Below are 19,396 nucleotides of genomic sequence, written 5' to 3'. Positions count from 1 at the left end.
AGGAAGTTTCATCTTTGCTCCTTTGGTCATGGCTAGCCATGGCTAGCCATGGCTATTCTATTGTTCTTAGCTGCAATACAATACGTATTGCAGCTGAGAACAATAGAATAGCCATGGCTAGCCATGGCTAGCCATGGCCAAAGGAGCAAAGATGAAACTTGCTCCTACTGTAAGTTAGAGTTTGCTTTATTCCTATCTGACTGGTTGGAGTCCTTGGCTGGGAAAAGGTCACAAGAAACCTCTCCTGAGGCTGTGACCTCCAGGACCCCATTTGGTGCTGTAGACTTCAGGACCTCAGCTGAAGCTGTGGCCTTTGAGACCTCAGCTGAGGCTGTGGCCACCCCTTTTGGGGACCCAGGTTCTTGAACAGACACAACCCTCCATTGGGGCAGAACAGACACAACACCCCCATTGGGGCAGAACAGACACTACCCCCCGTTGGGGCTGACAAGACACTACCTGAACAGATACAACCCCCTTTTGGGGCAGAGCAGACAGAATCCCCACCTGGAGTAATGCCACTCGAGACCCTTTCTGGTGTAACAGTTTCTGGGACCCCCTCTGGGGTTTAGTCACTCATGACCCTTATCAAGGTAATGGCTTCTAGGACCCCCTCTTGGGCCAAGCCACATGATTCCCCTCCTAGGGTAATTACCCATGACTCCCCTACCAGAGGCTGAGCCACTCAAGACCCTTCTGGGTAATAGCTTGAGACTTCCCTACTGGGGTTAGTAACTCTAACATAGAAAGAACATTGATTTCCCTTGCTGGGAATTCAGCATCTAATATCTTTCTGTTAGAAATTTTTGTGGAAGAGGGAAATATCCTCTTCCGATTCAAGAAACCACAATGGGGCTCCCTAATCCTAGAACCCCAATTATAGGTCAGAGTGCTATGTACAGTATAGGTGGTTTCGGGGTAAGTTCCTCAGCCACAGCGGAAATAGGCACGGATCTTACAACCTGGCTCATCTTGGATAGAGGAAACAAACTTCCACAATTCACAAACTTGGAGATAATGGCCTGAACCCCCACAATAAAGACACAGATTGAAGTCTCTATGCCTTTGCTGCTCCTCCTACGAGAGCCTTGGCTGTAGAAAAATTCTATGTTTCTTCTGTTTCTCCTGGTTTGAAGGCTTGCTGGCCAACAACTCTTTAGCCAGGGTCTCATTTGGAGCAGACAGAGCCCCAATAACCTCAGGTCCAGGATCATTTTGGCTAAGAGGTTTTGTAATTGCTGGAGGGACTGCTGCAAAACCTCTACCAACTCAGGCTTTAAGGCCAAAAAAGCTGTATTTAAGGCAACCAATGAGACTTGCAGGGCGTGCATTATTACGCACAGCATACTGGCGTTCACTCCTTAACAGATACTCTACCTCATTGAACCTAACTATCTGTTGAATTGGATCACGAACTTCATAAACATCTGAGGTGGACCACTGATTGTCAGGGCACCCTGTATGTTGACATACAGATGCATTCCCCGTCACCAGTTGGTACCTACAATCTCCATACCCACCGCTATGGACATAAAGGTGGATTAATACTTCCACTGAGTTCTATTCTCAGCCCCAGTATCACCTTCATATAAAGGCCACGACTCCATACCACAGTAAAGACTATCACCGTTTTGGAAACCGCCATCCGTTATAAAGGACAGGTGTTTTCAGCATTAATATCAATCCTGTTGATTCTTAATTCTTTGTGCATGTAAAAAACCCCTGATGAAGTCTTTTTTAAGATGAAACACGTTGTGTTATTGAAACTGCATCCTAAAGATGAAATCCTGATATGATCATCGAATTTTTTATAAAAAGTCATTTTTACTGTATCCTGTGTTTTTGCACTATACATATTTCAAGGTGGTTGGAAAACCTTTGGCGCTCTCCACTCTCTCTCTTTTTCTCTTTGTTGCATTGTATCTCCCACTAACAGGGGGGATTTTGTGGAGTAGCTGCCATACCATATCGGGCGCATTTTTGGGTCACTCTTTGCCATCTCCTATATATTTGGCTACATCTGTCACTCAAAGTGGGTGTCTGTGTCTATAACGCTCTGTTCCTGGACTTTCCTCTTAATGTGTGATTGCCTTCATCTGTGCTGAACACCTTTCTGAGAAATTAACTTGTTTAAAACAGGTGATGGCAATCATACATTAAGGGGAAGTCTAGAAACAGAGCATTGTGTCCCTCCTGGAGAGGGTCATGTTGGGAGGTATGTGACCGAGAACCAGCCCAGTGAGCCCACAGACAGTGCCAGACACCCACTGCCTTCCCATGTTGCCCAGCACTGCTACTCCACAGCCACCAGGTGAGTGCCCCCCTCCCGCGATTTGCGGCAAACCCCCCCCCCCCCCGCGCGCGCCCCCCCTCCCGCGATTCGCGGCAAAAACACCTGCTCCCCCGCGACCCACCCTACCGCGATTCGCAGCAAAAACACCCCCGCGACCCCCCCTCCCGCGATTCGCTGCAAAAAGAACCCCCCAACGACCCCTCACGCAATTCGCGGCATAACCACCACCCCGCGACCCCCCTCCCGCGAATCGCGGCAAACCCTCCCCCGTGACCCCCCCCCCGATTCGCGGAAAAAACACCCCCCCGCGACCTCCCTCCCGCGATTCGCGGCAAAAAAGAACCCCCCCGCGACCCCCCCTTGCACGATTGGCGGCACCCCCCCTGCGACCCCCCTCCCGCGATTCGCGGCACCCCCCCCCCCCCCCGCAATTCGCAGCAGCCCCAGGATTAAATGGCACATGCAAAACACTGACATGGCTATGGTCGACAATGAAAAGGTTGACATGAGTTTTTGAAGATTTATTTTTTATTTTTTTAATTTTTTCATATTCATTGTCATGTGTCAACATGGACACCAATGAAGTGGCACACTTATGTCAACATTTACATGTGTTGACCTTTCTGTGTTGATTTTTTCTTGTGGCGATTCGCGTCACACCCCCCCGCAACCCCCCCTCCCGCGATTCGCGGCACCCCCCGTCAACCCCCCACCTCCCGTCAACCCCCCACCGGAACCCCTGTGAACCCCGCCCTCCCGCGATTCGCGGCACCCACCCCCATGACCCCCCCTCCCGCAATTCGCGGCACCCCCCCGTGATTCGCGGCAGCTCCAGAATTAAATTGCACATGGAAAACACTGACATGGATATGGTCGACAATTAAAAAGGTTGACATGAGTTTTTGAAGTATTTTTGTCATTTTTTGAATATTTTCATATTCATTCTCATGTGTCGACATGGACACCAATGAAGTGCCACACTTATGTCAACATTTACATGTGTTGACCTTTCTGTGTTGATTTTTTTCTTGTGGCGATTCGCGTCACACCCCCCGCAACCCCCCCTCCGGCGATTCGCGGCACCCCCCCGCGACCTCCCCCCCCCCTCCCGCAATTCGCGGCAACCCCCCCGGAACCCCCATGAACCCCGCTCTCCCGCGATTCGCGGCACCCACCCCCCGCAAACCCCCCCCTCCCGCAAATCGCGGCACCCCCCGCGATTCGCGGCAGCCCCAGGATTAAATGGCACATGCAAAACACTGGCACGGCTGTGGTCGACAATGAAAAAGGTTGACATGAGTTTTTTAAGATTTATTTCATTTTTTGAATGTTTTCATATTCATTGTCATGTGTCAACATGGACACCAATGAAGTGGCACACTTATGTCAACATTTACATGACCTTTCTGTGTTGATTTTTTCTTGTGGCGATTCGCGTCACACCCCCCCCGCAACCCCCCCTCCCGCGATTCGCGGCACCCCCCGTGACCCCCCACCTCCCGCAATTCGCGGCAACCCCCCACCGGAACACACGTGAACCCCGCCCTCCCGCGATTCGCGGCACCCAACCCCGCGACACCCCCCTCCCGCAATTCGCGGCACCCCCCGTGATTCGCGCCAGCTCCAGAATTAAATTGCACATGGAAAACACTGACATGGCTATGGTCGACAATGAAAAAGGTTGACATGAGTTTTTGAAGTTTTTTTTTCATTTTTTGAATATTTTCATATTCATTCTCATGTGTCGACATGGACACCAATGAAGTGCCACACTTATGTCAACATTTACATGTGTTGACCTTTCTGTGTTGATTTTTTCTTGTGGCGATTTGCGTCACACCCCCCCCCACCCACAACCCCCACTCCCGCGATTCACGGCACACACACACACACCTCCCCCGCGATTCTCGGCACCCCACCCCACGACCCCCCCTCCCATGATTCGCCGCAACCCCCGCCCCGTAACCCCCCCTCCCGCAATTCGCGGCACCCCCCCGCGATTCGCGGCAGCTCCAGAATTAAATTGCACATGGAAAACACTGACATGGCTATGGTCGACAATGAAAAAGGTTGACATGAGTTTTTGAAGTTTTTTTTTTCATTTTTTGAATGTTTTCATATTCATTTTCATGTGTCGACATGGACACCAATGAAGTGCCACACTTATGTCAACATTTACATGTGTTGACCTTTCTGTGTTGATTTTTTCTTGTGGCGATTCGCGTCACACACCCCCCACCCCCCCTGCAACCCCCACTCCCGCGATTCACGGCACACACACACCCCCCCGCGATTCTCGGCACCCCACCCCGTGACCCCCCTCCCGTGATTCACGGCACACCCCCCGCGACCCCCCCTACCATGATTCGCCGCAGCCCCCGCCCCCGTAACCCCCCTCCCGCGATTTGCGGCAACCCACCCCGTGACCCCCCTCCCGTGATTCTCTGCAATCCCTCCCCTCCCGCGATTCGCAGCATCCACCCCCCCCTCCTGCAATTCGTGGCACCCCCGCGACCCCCCCCCCTCCTGCAATTCGCGGCACCCTCCGCGACCCCCCCTCCCGCGATTTGCGGACACCTAAGTTGTAATACAGGGCATCTTTCATACAATTCTATCCATATTTCTCATATACAAACGTTCACAAATTAAGGGGGCGCAGCCCCTTACGACGGTGTGAAGAGCGCCCGTAGGGCGCGATGAATCACCTAATATATATATATGTATGTATGAATTTTTTGTATGTATGAATTTTCTTAAAACTTTTTAATAACGGCATGTTTTACCACTCATATAGATTGATACATTTGCCCCTGATGAAGTCCTAAGGGACGAAACGCGTTGGGCCGCGGATCTACAATTTATGTGGCATATTTCTGAAAAAAAACCTGAACACATGAAATCTTTTTACTGCTGGATGAACCACCAATAAATGTTTATCTGTTTTTACAACTATTGTTTATTCATTGTATGTTGAGCCACAAAGTGGTATATACAGCGCACCCCTATTCTCTTTTCTATCTCTTCTTTCACTGTACCTTCACTGACAGCAGGGTACTATAGAGGTGCTGCTCCCTTCAGCGCATTACTGGGGCCACTATCCTTTCCTTTATATATATATATATATATATATATATATATATATATATATATATATATTTAGCAGGCATAGGTCCTGGCACTCCAAGAAAACAAGTTAACTGCAGCCGGTGCCTTCACAGTCTTGTGTGGAGACAATATATATGAGGTAGGTGCGGCACTCACGGCTTAATAAAGTAGGCAGTAGACAATAGTTGTATGACAGAAATTTCTGTTTCTATGGTGATGGTACACGGGATTGGTTGGTGTAAGCCGGCCCCTGTAATGACGTCATCGAGCGCCGCTTTGGGGGCGTGATAGCGTCAGACAGCTGCATTTACGTGGTGTTTGTCTCCTATAAAGGTATGTTTTTCTATTCTGTATTTATCCTGATGAAAATTTCGATAAAGAAATTGAAACGTTGATCATACAACTATTGTCTACTGCCTACTTCATAAAGCCGTGAGTGCCACACCTACCTCGTGTATATATATATATATATATATATATATATATATATATATATATATATATATATATATATATATGTAGTATTAAAAAACCAGCAACATCCGGATTTTTGTGAAAAAATATCAAAAAATCATTTTAATGGCATAAGTGCAACAAATAGACATAAAAACATCAGGAGCAGGGGATACTTAGCAGCTCGGTGTGGAAGAGAGCATGATGTATATCGTCACCCTAGGAGCTCCTATAAGCAATCATACCGACAGCCGTTTCGGTGCAAGGAGATGCACCTTCATCATGGGCATAGATTGCAATGCCACTGCTAGCCCTATATATACCTATAACAGCTAAAAAGGTAATCAGACTCACCTGTCCACGCTGACGATCACTGCCACTGACGTCATCACTGCGGGACCCGCTGTCGGCGCCTAGCTACCATGGCAACGTGGCCACGCTGCTGCAGACGCTGTACAGGGCGGTGGAAGTGCGCGGACGGGAGGATCACCATGGCAGCAGCGGTAAACATCCGGTTGCTGCCGCGGCTGGACTCAATTATCTGACCCAATGAAAAAAAGGCATCAATTAAAGCTACAGAAAAAAAGGGGATAAGAGTCCGCTATTAACAGAATTATAAAGAGCGCTGTTACTGAAATATATAGAGCCAGCAGATAGCACAACAACATTACACAAATATATACAAACATACAAAGGACTGACACAAATGTATAAGGAAAAACCTGAGTACATAGAGAAAAGCGATATATGCTAATAAGCAAGAGAAAAAAATAGAAAAAAATAGAAAAAGAAAAAACAAACCAGAAAATATCTAATAATGAAAGGACTACAAGGGAAGATAAATAGTATAGAATGAATTCTAATAAACTGGACACCACCCTAATGAGGTTTTAAAGAAAACAATGAAGTGATTGATATTCGTTAAGGCCCCTAGGAGTAATGCAATTCAGACGGCTGATCCACTGACATTCCCGTTGCAGTAATAATTTATTACGATCCCCTCCTCGTCTCAGGGGGGGGATTTGATCGATGGGCATAAAATGAAAGTCTTTTAGAGTATGCTATATAGTATTATAAATAAATATATATATATATATATATATATATATATATATATATATATACATGTCCACCTGTATAAAGTATGGCATGTATGAATGATTTAACCCTATCAGCCCGGTGTCCAAAGCCCACAGACACCGGTGACAGCCCCGGGCTTTAGCCCTGGATGGGTGAAGCCTGGGGGGACCCCTGTATTGGGGGGTCCCCACTCCCCCAGGTACCCCGTACAAAGCTGACCAGCCATGGTGCTCATGGTATGGCCGGGGGAGCTTATGTAAAAAGTGTCCCCCGGCTATGGCATGATACCGCGGGCTGTTGGAGCCCGGTGCTGGTTTCAAAATATGGGGGAGCCCCAGATTTCTGACCCCCTATTTCTGGAACCAGGACCAGTCCAAGAGTCCAGAGATGGTTTCAGAAATACGGGGGACCCCTACACTTTTTGTCCTCTGTATTTTTGGAACCAGGTCTGGTTCAATGAGCCCGGGGCTGGTTATGCTCAGGAGGGGGGACCCCACACCATTTAAAAAAAAAATTGTTTAACTTTTACACATTTTTTAAGACAGAACCATGCAAAGATCTCTATTATATGTGCATGGTTCTGTCAAATTCACCTGTCAGAACCTGGTCTGCATGTGTGGCGATTTATAGACACATTTTCCTGAATTCGCATCTCATTAAATATGCTATTTATAAACTTTATAATGGGAAAACATCTGGATGCAATTTTCTGGCGTTACTAAAAATCGCCACTTCAAAATGTGCGATTTCACGGCAAAATGTTGCAATTTGTATCTCATTAAGTATATGAATTCAGGAAAAAGTGTGAAAATGGCAATATTTGGCGAAAATATCGACAAAAATAAAAAAAATCGCATCCCATTAACCCCTTGGGTGGTATGCCTGGAAATTTTCTGGGCTCAGCTGCGCTGACGATTTCCGGGTATACCACTAATATAGAATAGGTGCACGCCAGTGGTGTCCAGGTGTGCACCACTGGCGCAGCACCTCTAGAGCCCCAAAAACCCCCCACCCCCCCTCCTCTACAAACCCTCCCCCCGATCTTGTCTCCCACTTGCCGGGCATTCAAGCTATGGCAGCACATCTCAGTCCCTGCAGCACGACCACCCCCCACAATGCGATCTCCCTCCCCTAAATCCCAATACCCTCCCACTGCCATCCTAAGTACTTCTAAGCCCTCCCACAGCCCCTTCTACAATCTAGCACCCTAACAATCCTAACTTCCCCCGACACCCGATGGATCTGGATTAAAAGGGGCTCAAGACCATTGGTTGCTGGAAAATCTGTGGTGTACCTTCATACCAAATGTAGCCCATTGAACTGTAAAAGGAAAGTATTTCACCAAATGGTCAAATGTGTATTTGTCTAAAATCTTCAAAAGTGGACAGTTCCAATAATAATGATGAATGTCTGCCTCTACGCATTTGCAGCAGGGACAAGACGTAGATGCAGACATACAGTACAAGCTACAAACTGAGTGGAGAGAAGTATTCTTTGTGAAATATATTAAGAAACATTTCCTGATATTGTATGGCCGGCATTGCCTTTCTGGACATCCGCAAAGTACGGACTAATTTGTCACATGTCCAAGGGGGTATAACTTTTGTCCAGACCTTCATACCAGAATTTATCTGCTTATGTTTTAAGTCTTGTTGGAAAAAATTGTAATGAAGAGAAATGGCCTTCTTCTCCACAGAACCAGATACAATAATTGTATCTAATGCATTTCCCCAGTTCACTTCCGAGAGACTCCTTAAGACTGAAGACAAATAGGGGAAAATTTACTAAGAATATGAATTTTCATATTCATATAGAATAAGAATAAGAATACTTTATTGTTATTAACAATACATCACAACAATGCACCGTCAACAAAACTTAAATACAAAAACCTACACAAAGGAAAGACATTTAGGGCAATTTTCATGTCACTTAACAGCATTTAGCATACGAACAGCAGTAGGAAAGAAACTATTTGTCATACGCTTTGTGCGTGCCGAAATACTGCGATATCGTTTTTGCGATGGCAAAACTTCAAAAGCCTTGTATTCTGGATGGCTGGGATCTGCTAAAATACAGTTTGCCTTCTTTAGCAATCTATTTTTATATAAGTCATGGGCGCATGGTAAAGACACCCCTATAATTCTGCCTGCAATTTTAATCACACGATCTAACGCGGTCCTCTCAGCCACGGTGCAGCTCCCGAACCAAACTATGATTCCGTAAGTTAAGACACTCTCCACAATGCCTCTATAGAATCTAGTTAGTGTGTTAATGTCGGAGCATACAGCTTTAAGTTTTCTCAAAAAGAAAAGCCGTTGCTGAGCTTTCTTAACCACCGTGGTAGAGTTTAGAGACCACGTAAGATCATTTGAGATGAGTAGCCCCAAAAATTTAAAAACCTGCACCTCCTCAATAGGCTTATTCTCAATAAAAATGGGAAGTATTGGTCTACCACAGCCTCGCCTAAAATCTATTCTCATCTCCTTGGTCTTATTTGTGTTGAGGTGCAGACAATTTTGCCTACTCCATTCAAACAGTCTGCAAACCTCAGACCTATACGCTGCCTCGTCGTCATTTGTTATCAGGCCAACCACAGCGGTGTCGTCCGCAAACTTCACCATCTGCACGGATTCTGAGGTTGACATGCAATCATGCGTGAACAAAGAATATAACAACGGGCTCAGGACACAGCCCTGTGGTACGCCTGTACTAACCGTGACCTCGCCGGAGATATGATTTCCGAGCTTAACTACCTGTGGTCTATTTACTAAAAATTGTAGGATCCAATTACACAAATGCCCATTTAACCCCAAATTAAAAAGTTTGGAAACCAACGAAGTAGGAATAATGGTATTAAAAGCAGAACTAAAATCCACAAATAAAATTCTAACATAGGAGTCCCTCTTTTCAAGATGGCCCAACGTTTGGTGCAGAACCAGCAGAATCGCATCATCCGTAGACCTATTTTCTCTATAGGCAAACTGGAATGGGTCAAAATTTGCAGCAAAATGAGACTTTATGTGTCCCAAAACCAAACGCTCAAAGCATTTCATCACCAATGATGTTAAGGCGATGGGACGATAATCATCTAGACCCTTCGGGGGATTTTTCTTTGGTATTGGGATAATCGTCATAGCCTTGAGACATTTCGGGACAACACAAGTCTGTAGCGAACAATTAAACAGCAACGTAAAGATCCATGCCAGCTGCTCGCTACACCCTCTAAGGACCTTCCCTGGTATCCCATCCGGGCCAGCTGCCTTCCCCAGGGCAACACCCTGTAGGCACTTCCTAACTTCCAGCTCGTCTAGTACAATTTGTACTTCATCTGGTCTATTTATAATAATGCTTGCAGTGGACATGTTATTTTTATCGAATCTAGTATAAAAATCATTTAGATCTTCCACCAGGATTCTATTTGCGTCTATGGGCTCTGTTTTTTTCGGTTTATAGTTTGTAATCTCCTGCAACCCCTGCCACATGTCTTTAGAATCGTGGCATTCTCTGAATTTGGCTTCCATCCTACCCGAGAATATTCTGAATATGAATGTATCGACTAATATAGCGTATACAAATCCGTAAGGGAATTTACAAAGCAGTCATGATTCGTATTTTCCGTTGTCCTATTGATTCGTATTTTGCCAATACGAATTCGTATTTCATATGCAAATTTGTATCGACAGGCTGCACTGATCAGTCAGATCCGTGCAGGCTTCAGTGTAAAAAAAAAAAAGGATAAATACATTTAAAAAAATGGTGTGCCCCCCCCCCCCCCCCCCCCCCCCCCCCCACGGCCGTAACAAGCCCCAGGCTCAAAGTGCTGGTCCTGGTTTCAAAAATTCAGGGAACAAACTGATTAAGTTTAGCAAACAGTTGGGCTGCAGTACCGTCATGAACTTCTGCGTTGCTTAGTAATGGTAAGAATAACAATTTGTGTGCATTCAGATTGGATTTATGTCTTATTATGTGCCAGACCTTGTATGTGGATCATACTACTGGGTTGTTACAAAGGTGATCTGAAATTTCACGATCATGCGGGAAACCCACCAGGCCACAATTAATAAAAAATTCTCCCTCAATCGATGTATTCGCATAATTCTGTTGACCATGTAGCCAGTCTCTGAGGTAGCTCAAGATAGACGCATGATTATAGTTTTCGATATGCTGAAAATTCATACCCCCACTAAACGAAAGTTGATCAGTCCAATATGGAGATGTTTAGAACCCCAAATACATTTCCTGAAGTGCATGTTGAGTAGACAAAGATCTTTTTCAGACAAAAATAGAAGGAGGGCCTGTAGAAGGTACAGTAAATGCAGAAAAGTCACAATTTTAATAAAATTGGCCTTTCCCATATAGGAAAGTTTTAATCAGCTCCAGCCCTCCAGTTCGTTGCTAGTATTGCCTCTGAAAAATTAATTCTATACAATTCAGAAGGTCGCTTAGGGAGAATCCCCAGATAATATATTGCGGCACCAGCTCATTTGACCAGTATATGACTGCCCCAGCTAGGTTTTGAAATCAAAGGATGTAAGTATAATCCAGCCAATTTAGATAGATTGACTGTGTATGCCAAGATTTCCGGCAAAGTCATTAAGGTTGTCTAATATTTTCTCAAGGGCCTGTTCTGGATTCTCAATGTATAGTAAGATGTCATCTGCAAACGCTGACTATTTTAACTATGACCCTCCAATCTTTATGCCCTGAAAATCTGTCCAAGACTGTAATATACTGAATAAGGGATCTACACGTAGATTGAACAGGAGAGGGGACTGTGGGCTGAATTGACCGGTGCCTCTATACATATGAATTGGGTCACCTCCCTGTCCGTTGATTAATAGTGTTGTTGATGCCTGTGAGAAAAATAACTAATTAAATCTACAAAAGAGCTATCAAAATCTCTCCTCTCTATTTTGTTGTCTTTTATTTTTCTTTTTTTATGTCTGCAAAACCTGTATGTGTACAATCTTCTTACATGTGGCCTACATATGGAAATGGACTTATGGTACACGTGGACCTGGTATCGCAATATAAACACAAAGTTACAGTACATGTTTGCACTGTAGATGCTGCTCCCAGTAGTGACCCCCAGAGGTGGAGCTGCAGCACAGTCCAATATTCAAATAGGGGAGAAGCATAAACTGCCACCCCAAACACTGGCAGCCATCGCTGTGCAGGAATCAATGGCGTTGGTGTGGCTCCTCCTTAGAGTGCACTGCAGCCCCACATCTGGAGCCACCACTGGCTTGCCCATCACACCATGGTTTGTAGTCTATAAAAATTATTTTGCCAATATGCCCTGAACTGTCTGATAAAGCTGTTTCCATCTGTATATGAAATAAATCGAAATAAAAAAAAAACTCATAATGATACCTTTTTTATTGCAGGATTGAACAGGCTTACATAACAAGCTTAATTGGTCTTAGACCAGAGAAGTATTTCTGGACAGGACTTTCCGATATGGAGGAAAAGGGAACTTTTAAATGGACTAACAGGGAAAAGGTGTTGTACACACACTGGAACGCTGATATGCCGGGTAAGTCCCACATCCTCTTGTGAAAGGGATGGCAAGGCAGGCAGGAGGCCAGGTGTGATGCTTCATGTTGTAGAGAGAGTCATTTCTCTATGGGAGCAGATTTTGATGGCAATAAAATGTAGGGAATGAATCAAAAATGGTTTCGATATAAATAGTAGACAATGTGTAAGTCGCCCACTAAGGGTCGACAGTGATTACATTACATTGACACCTTGAAATGGTCAACATCCCCAAGGTCGACATTGACCAAAGGTCAACAAAAGCTTATGGTTGACAAGAATACATTTGACGTGAGTTTTTCATGATTTTTAGGTGTATGTGTCGACATACAGTATGGCACCATCCAAGTGTAGCGCATTCCCTCATATGACTCACTGTGCTCGCCATGCTTCTGGCACGGTGCCTCGCTGCACTCTACACACTATGAAATTCCCACTCTATGCCCACTTGGATAGTAAAGTATGAAAAAACACCTTTTTAAAAAAAAAAAAAAAAGGTGAAAAACCCATGTAGACCTTATTCATGTCAAAAATGTCTTTTGACTTTTTGTCAATGTTGACCTTGGGTATGCTGACCATTTCAAGATGTCGATCTACTGTACTCACTGTTGACCATTAGTGTTTGACCTAACTTAGGGGGTTATTTTGTTTCTGTGCAGGGAAAATACGGACTGCTTTATTTTTACACTGCAATATAGATCTCACTTTGAAGTAACACCCCACCCAAATCTAATTCTCTCTGCACATGTTACATCTTCCCCACCTGCGGTGCACATGGTTTTGTCCATCTAAGAAGGAATTTGTCAGAATGAGTGAACCAAAATAACCCCCTTAGTTACTGTCACATATCATGGACATTGTCTACCATTTATACCGTAACCATTTAATATATACAAATTGTGAATATATAGAGGAGGCCTCAGGCAGCTGTTGTGACAAATATTCACTAACTGCTGTGGAAGAGAACACATTGCAAATGAATAAAACATTTAAACATTAACAACCCCCTGTAACCCAAATTAGTACTACTCAGGCATGCATCATATTTTAACTTCTACATAGTTAGAATGTTAACATAATTGGTATTGAAAAAGCTGATATTCATCATGTCGATGCTGATGTCAACATGATTCAAATGTCAACAACATTTTACTGGCGGCCCAGTGGTTACTTACCTGGTCTTTCATGTCCACTGGTCAGCTGACTAATTTGCAACATTCTTGCATGGACTCTAGGAAAGAGCACGGAGGGCACTGAGATGTGCCTGAAGTGCCATAAACTTCTCAGCTTTGTGCTGACACACTTCATGTTCTTGTTGGGCAACTGGGGGTTAAAACTATTGTAACCCTGATAAAGGGTTACATTGACATGAGCAGAACTGTAACCCAATGAAGGGGTTAAATAATAAATCCATGTGTAAGTATATGAATTAACAGTATGTATTTAATGTATGTTTATATTTATGAACATATATTGGCTAATATATATATATATATATATATATATATATATATATATATATATATATATATATATATATGTATATATGTGGCATAGGGAGATGCCATAGTGTCTAAATACCTATATACATTAGAAGCAGTTATTTTACGGTTAAATCAATTACTATGTACATTGATGATAGTGAGAGAAAGTACTAGATACTTCATGTGCACAGCTGACTGTGAGGCTGTCACTCATCCAGTCAGCTGCAGTGAGAGGGAGGCAGAAGGCGGGAAATAGGTGTGGGTGTGGCCAGCTGAGGAGAGGTGTATAAATAGAGCAGCTGAGAGAGAGTCTGTGAGACTGCTGATCCCCTGGCCATTGTTGTACACCTTGTCTGTTCCCACTGCTGCTTGCAAAGTAGCTGGCTTTAAACAACAGCAGCGGCAGGGGACAGTAGAAGTGAAGGAGAAGGTGAATGGAGAGATCCTCAATTCTGCTGGCAGTGTCTTGGTGAGCCAGCTTTCAGAAAGGGGAGCAGGAGCAGTTGCCGTAGTGATCGTAAAGGCCTGTTCACATACCTCCCAACTTTCGTCCGGAGGAAATAGGGACACTCGCGCGGCTTTGCCGCGCGAGCGCCCGAAAAGGGGGCGGGGCGTATGCAAATGAGGGCGCGGCTTATGCTAATTAGCCGCGACCTCATTTTCATACGAGAATAGACGCTGTGCGCATGCGCACAGCGTCTATTCTACTAGATTGGGGGGTCTCCCAACTGCCACCCCCCGCAGCGGGACAATGCCTGCCGCGGGTGGGACGTCGGGACAGGACCCGAAAATCGGGACTGTCCCGACGGAATCGTGACAGTTGGGAGGTATGTGTTCATGATTAAGCAGTGAGTATCGGGCCTGAGGTACTGTAGGAGGAATAAAAGTGACAGAGGAGAAGAGCAGCGATAACCTCAGGAGGGGAGGAATTGTCTGGAGTGGTGAGCCTGCTGGGTTGTGATAGAGTTCAGCACACATCACCCCTACATATATGTGTACTTCACAACTGAGCACTAATTGTCATTAATATGGACTTACAGCAGGAGTGGGTTGTGCTGCGGAGCCTAGTATAGTAAGGAATAGCCACAACAGCAGCCTGTCAGAGAGTCTGGGGGAGTGGCTGCCTTTCAGGAGCTGAGCTGAGGAGACAGAGCAGGCAGCTGGGTTATGAAGTCAGCCAGTGGTGAGATGGAAACTGTACACAACATTGTGTCTCACCCAGTCGGTTCAGAGACCTTTGCATAGGACAGCACATCTGTACTTATCAGAGACAGCATTTACAATTAACACAAGCACCAGATTTGAAGAGGTGCAGGGAATGGGACAGAGGTGGGGAGTTTCCCCTAATAGGAGCTGGGGCTGGCATATTACATCTGAGAAGCAGTAGCAAAGGGAGAGACTGATCTGGCAATGATAGTGAAAGCACTGCTTACCTCACCACTGCATAGGTATCCTCTAGAGAAGGGGTATTGTGACAAGGGCTTCAAGGATTAGGAAACTAGTCAAATACCATTATTTGTCATCAGGGCCGCTGACAGGGGGGTGCCGTGGGTACAGCTGTCCTGGGCCCTGGCCTCTGCAGGGGCCCGGGCAGCTGCCCACAGCGGCGGGCATGGCTCACCCCCCACACCCGCACCGCTCCTCTGGGTCTCCCCAGCCCGGCAGACCCCAGCCAGGCACACACAATAGTGCAGTGCAGCCTGCAGAGCACCGAGCCTAGCACACAGAGGGGCTCGGCGCTCTGCAGGCTGCACTGCATACCTCCCAACTTCCGTCCGGAGGAAATAGGGACACGCCCGAAAAGGGGGCGGGGCATATGCAAATGAGGGCGCGGCTTATGCCAATTAGCTGCGACCTCATTTCCATACGAGAATAGACGCTGTGCGCATGCGCACAGCGTCTATTCTACTAGATTGGGGGGTCTCCCAACTGCCACCCCCCGCAGCGGGACAATGCCTGCCACGGGTGGGACAGCGGGACAGGACCCGAAAATCGGGACTGTCCCGACGGAATCGTGACAGTCGGGAGGTATGGCACTGTGAAGTGTGCGCTCCGGACCGTGAAGGAGGGAGATGGAGATGCCGCTGTCGCTGCTGCTGCTGGATGCTGGTAAATAAAGGGGGTGGGTGCAGGTGGGCGGTGGCGCTGTGCCCCTGGGGGCCTGGACTGCAGGTCAGTCCCGGGCCCCAACATTTCTAGCGGCAGGCCTGTTTGTCATATGCCAACTTCATATAGGATATCTTGTGCAAAGAGGGCTGTAAAGGAAACTACACATCCAGTTTGTATGTATCTAGTTGTATTAGAAGACATTCTCTTTTGGAAATTGCACGTGCTACATAAACTTGTCATACACAGGAGTTTGCAAGTTACCTATTTACACTGAACTGGTTACACATTGACAGTGAGCTGAAAGTTTAATATTTGTGGAGCAGAAGCAAATAACGTAATTAACAGGCAGCAAAATAAAAACAAAAGTAGCAGATTGATTTATATATTGTACAAAGTTACATACAGTACAGAAGGTTCAGTTTATAATCTGCAGTAAATTACAGCTGCAACATCATACCACGTATGGAGAATAACAGCAGCTATATAACAGGTTTTGCTAAATACTAAAGGACTGGGGGAGTTTCTACTTCTTTCTTCATCCAAATATTACAAATCGACGGATACACTAAAGGGCCCCAACTGCGCACAACTATACTAAGACTAAGACAAATATCTGGTGAGTTTTAGGTGTTCATATGGGGATCGAAAGGACTTAAAGATGGAAACAGAATTTATCCTTTGGACCAAGGTATAAAGGGTACTTTAATATATGTGCAAAATTTAGTTAGAAATATTTATTCTATTTTAACAGCATTAAATCCAAATATATATAGCTTTCCCAAACTAGCTGATTCTAAAGCTCTAAGTATTGTAAATAGCTTGGGTGGAGGCACAGTCAGACATTAGAGTAATCTATGTTCCTATAAAGGAGGGTTACACTATTGTCAGGAAGAACGCCCCTTGTCCTGTTAGTGGGTTAGGATTGGTTGGGGGTGGTGAGGTGGAGTTTTCCTTGGTCATGTTAAAGAAAGTTCTAGAATTGTTCAGCCCTCAGTCTGACGCTATATTGATTGTAGGTCATATTGTTACAGTTGCGTCAGCTTGTTGCTGAGGCCGGTTTCAGAACTATTGTAAGTTCTCAGATGTGGTTGGTTAGTTTCCCTGAGGGGCAGCTCCTTTTAAGAAGGTGGCTAGACATGTATAACAGCTGTTTATTTAGGAACATCACTAGGTCAGATGGACCCCTATGCCGCCTTAGTTGAGTTGTCGCCTCAAGTTGAAGAGAGCTGGACAGTTGGCCCCCCTTTTGAGTTTTTGGTAAGGTCCCCGTAAGGGCAGGGTGAGTAGCTCTGTCCTTGTGAGTCAAGTGTGGGTCACGGATAGCTTCAGTCGGTCCATTCTTGGCTATAAGGGCAGATGGCCCTTCAGTGATTTTAATTTATATGTTTTTATTATATAATTTATAATAGAACCGTTCTTCTCCCATCCACCATATTTTAGAGGAGGGAAATTTCCATCAACTTACTATCAAGTATGTCTTCCTCCTAAGATAAAAAGCTGACCCTTTTGTTGGCGCGAATGGTGTGTGGATGCATTTGGCTGTGGAAAGCTTATGAGTATCGCTAATCTCTATTCCCTAAGCCACCACCTAAGGCTTAACTCTAAAGTCCCAACTGCATACTACCTAAACCACCTGTTGGTGGTTGGAAAACCCAGGCATTTTTGAAGTTGGTCTGTGAAATCAGTGCTGGCCTCTATCAGCCTGTCTCTGTCGCAGATGAGTGGAAGGATCAAACCTACTCACAATTGCACAGACCCTTCTATGGTTCATAAATTGCATATGGATTTGCGAGTCAATGCCGGAAAATATTGGAAGTGAAAAAGGGCACTCACCATATTAAAAGCAATTTTTAGGTTTTATTCCATCAAGATAGAAAAAGCTGACATACCATCGACGTGACGTTTCGGTCTTACAAAAGACCATCATCAGGATTCCATACAGCTTAAGTACAACAACCGTCAGGCAAGCAACGTGGCATCCATCCCTGGCATCCATCGCTGGGACAGCTTAAGTACAACAACCGTCAGGCAAGCAACCTGGCATCCATCCCTGGGATGGATGCCAGGTTGCTTGCCTGACGGTTGTTGTACTTAAGCTGTATGGAATCCTGATGATGGTCTTTTGTAAGACCGAAACGTCACGTCACGTCGATGGTATGTCAGCTTTTTCTATCTTGAAGGAATAAAACCTAAAAATTGCTTTTAATATGGTGAGTGCCCTTTTTCACTTCCGATATACCTTGATGTTCAGTCATCTGTAGGAGCACCCCCCTCATTAGGATGAGTTATATGAGTGCAGACTTTGCTGAAAACTATATATATATATAGCTGGCAGGGTTTCCTAGCAGGAACACAGGCTGGCACTCCAAGGACTTTTCAAATGATGCAAAACATTTATTGTGCAGACATGGTGCTATCGACGTTTCAAAGCCACTTGGGCTTTTTCATCAGGATACACAATCTGATTGTGTATCCTGATGAAAAAGCCCAAGTGGCTTTGAAACGTCAATAGCACCATGTCTGCACAATAAATGTTTTGCATCATTTGAAAAGTCCTTGGAGTGCCAGACTGTGTTCCTGCTAGGAACCCCCTGCCAGCTATTTATCCATTTGGGTAGGCACCCAGGCCATCGACATTCCCTTTAAGGGAACTGCAGAACGGAGTGCCGGTCTACACGCCATTATATATATATATATATATATATATATATATATATATATATATATATCAGCTCTGGGTTTTTTCGTGTTCCCGGCTGTGACTGTGGTGGACCAGTGGAGGGCGCTGTGTAACAGAATGCTGGGGGCTTGATGTATGACATACACGGGAGGACAGGAGCACCGCGAACCAGAGTGTTGGCGGAGACCAGGAACAGGGGCGCAGAGTCTAACTTGCCAGGGGTGTTCACCAGGGAGTCCCGCAAGGGACTTTGGACTTCTGACAAGCAGGTCGCGGCCCCCTGCCCTGGTCCTCTGGACGCAGGCTGGGACTGGGGATACTGAACCCTGGAACGGCCTTGAGAGACCAGGGTAACTGGTGTGCAGTCTGGGAACTGCGGGACTGACGACTTGGGATGTCGACGGAGATGTTGATGTTATATATACTCAGGTATACTGGCTGGATGGGACGAAGATGTAATAGTCACTATATAGCACAATAACTGCGAGTCAACCCAGGTGTTGACGTGGACTGTCGACAGGATCAGGACAAGGTGTTGAAAGTCACTGATAGTGGTAACTGCCTTAATAGCCAGAGAGGTGCTCAGCGAGACACCTTATACTCGACTGCAGGGATGGTATAGCAGGAGTCTTCTGGAGATGGACTGAACCAGGT

The 19,396-nt window shown here is 45.5% G+C and overlaps 1 protein-coding gene across 1 annotated transcript in view; it reads left to right on the top strand.

Annotated features, from left to right (window-relative positions):
* Positions 1-19,396, top strand: part of LOC146081226 (macrophage mannose receptor 1-like) — a 282,981-nt gene that overhangs the window by 32,748 nt on the left and 230,837 nt on the right. Inside the window, exon 6 of the mRNA XM_083189331.1 lies at positions 12,322-12,470. Coding sequence (XP_083045457.1) covers positions 12,322-12,470 — 149 coding nt within the window. The remainder of the gene's footprint in view (positions 1-12,321; positions 12,471-19,396) is intronic.

This window comes from Crinia signifera, chromosome 5 (assembly GCF_055691185.1).
Source record: "Crinia signifera chromosome 5, ASM5569118v1, whole genome shotgun sequence".
Taxonomy (NCBI): Eukaryota; Metazoa; Chordata; class Amphibia; order Anura; family Myobatrachidae; genus Crinia; species Crinia signifera.
The sequence above is the reverse complement of the archived record's forward strand: the minus strand, read 5'-3'. Positions and strand labels throughout refer to the sequence as shown.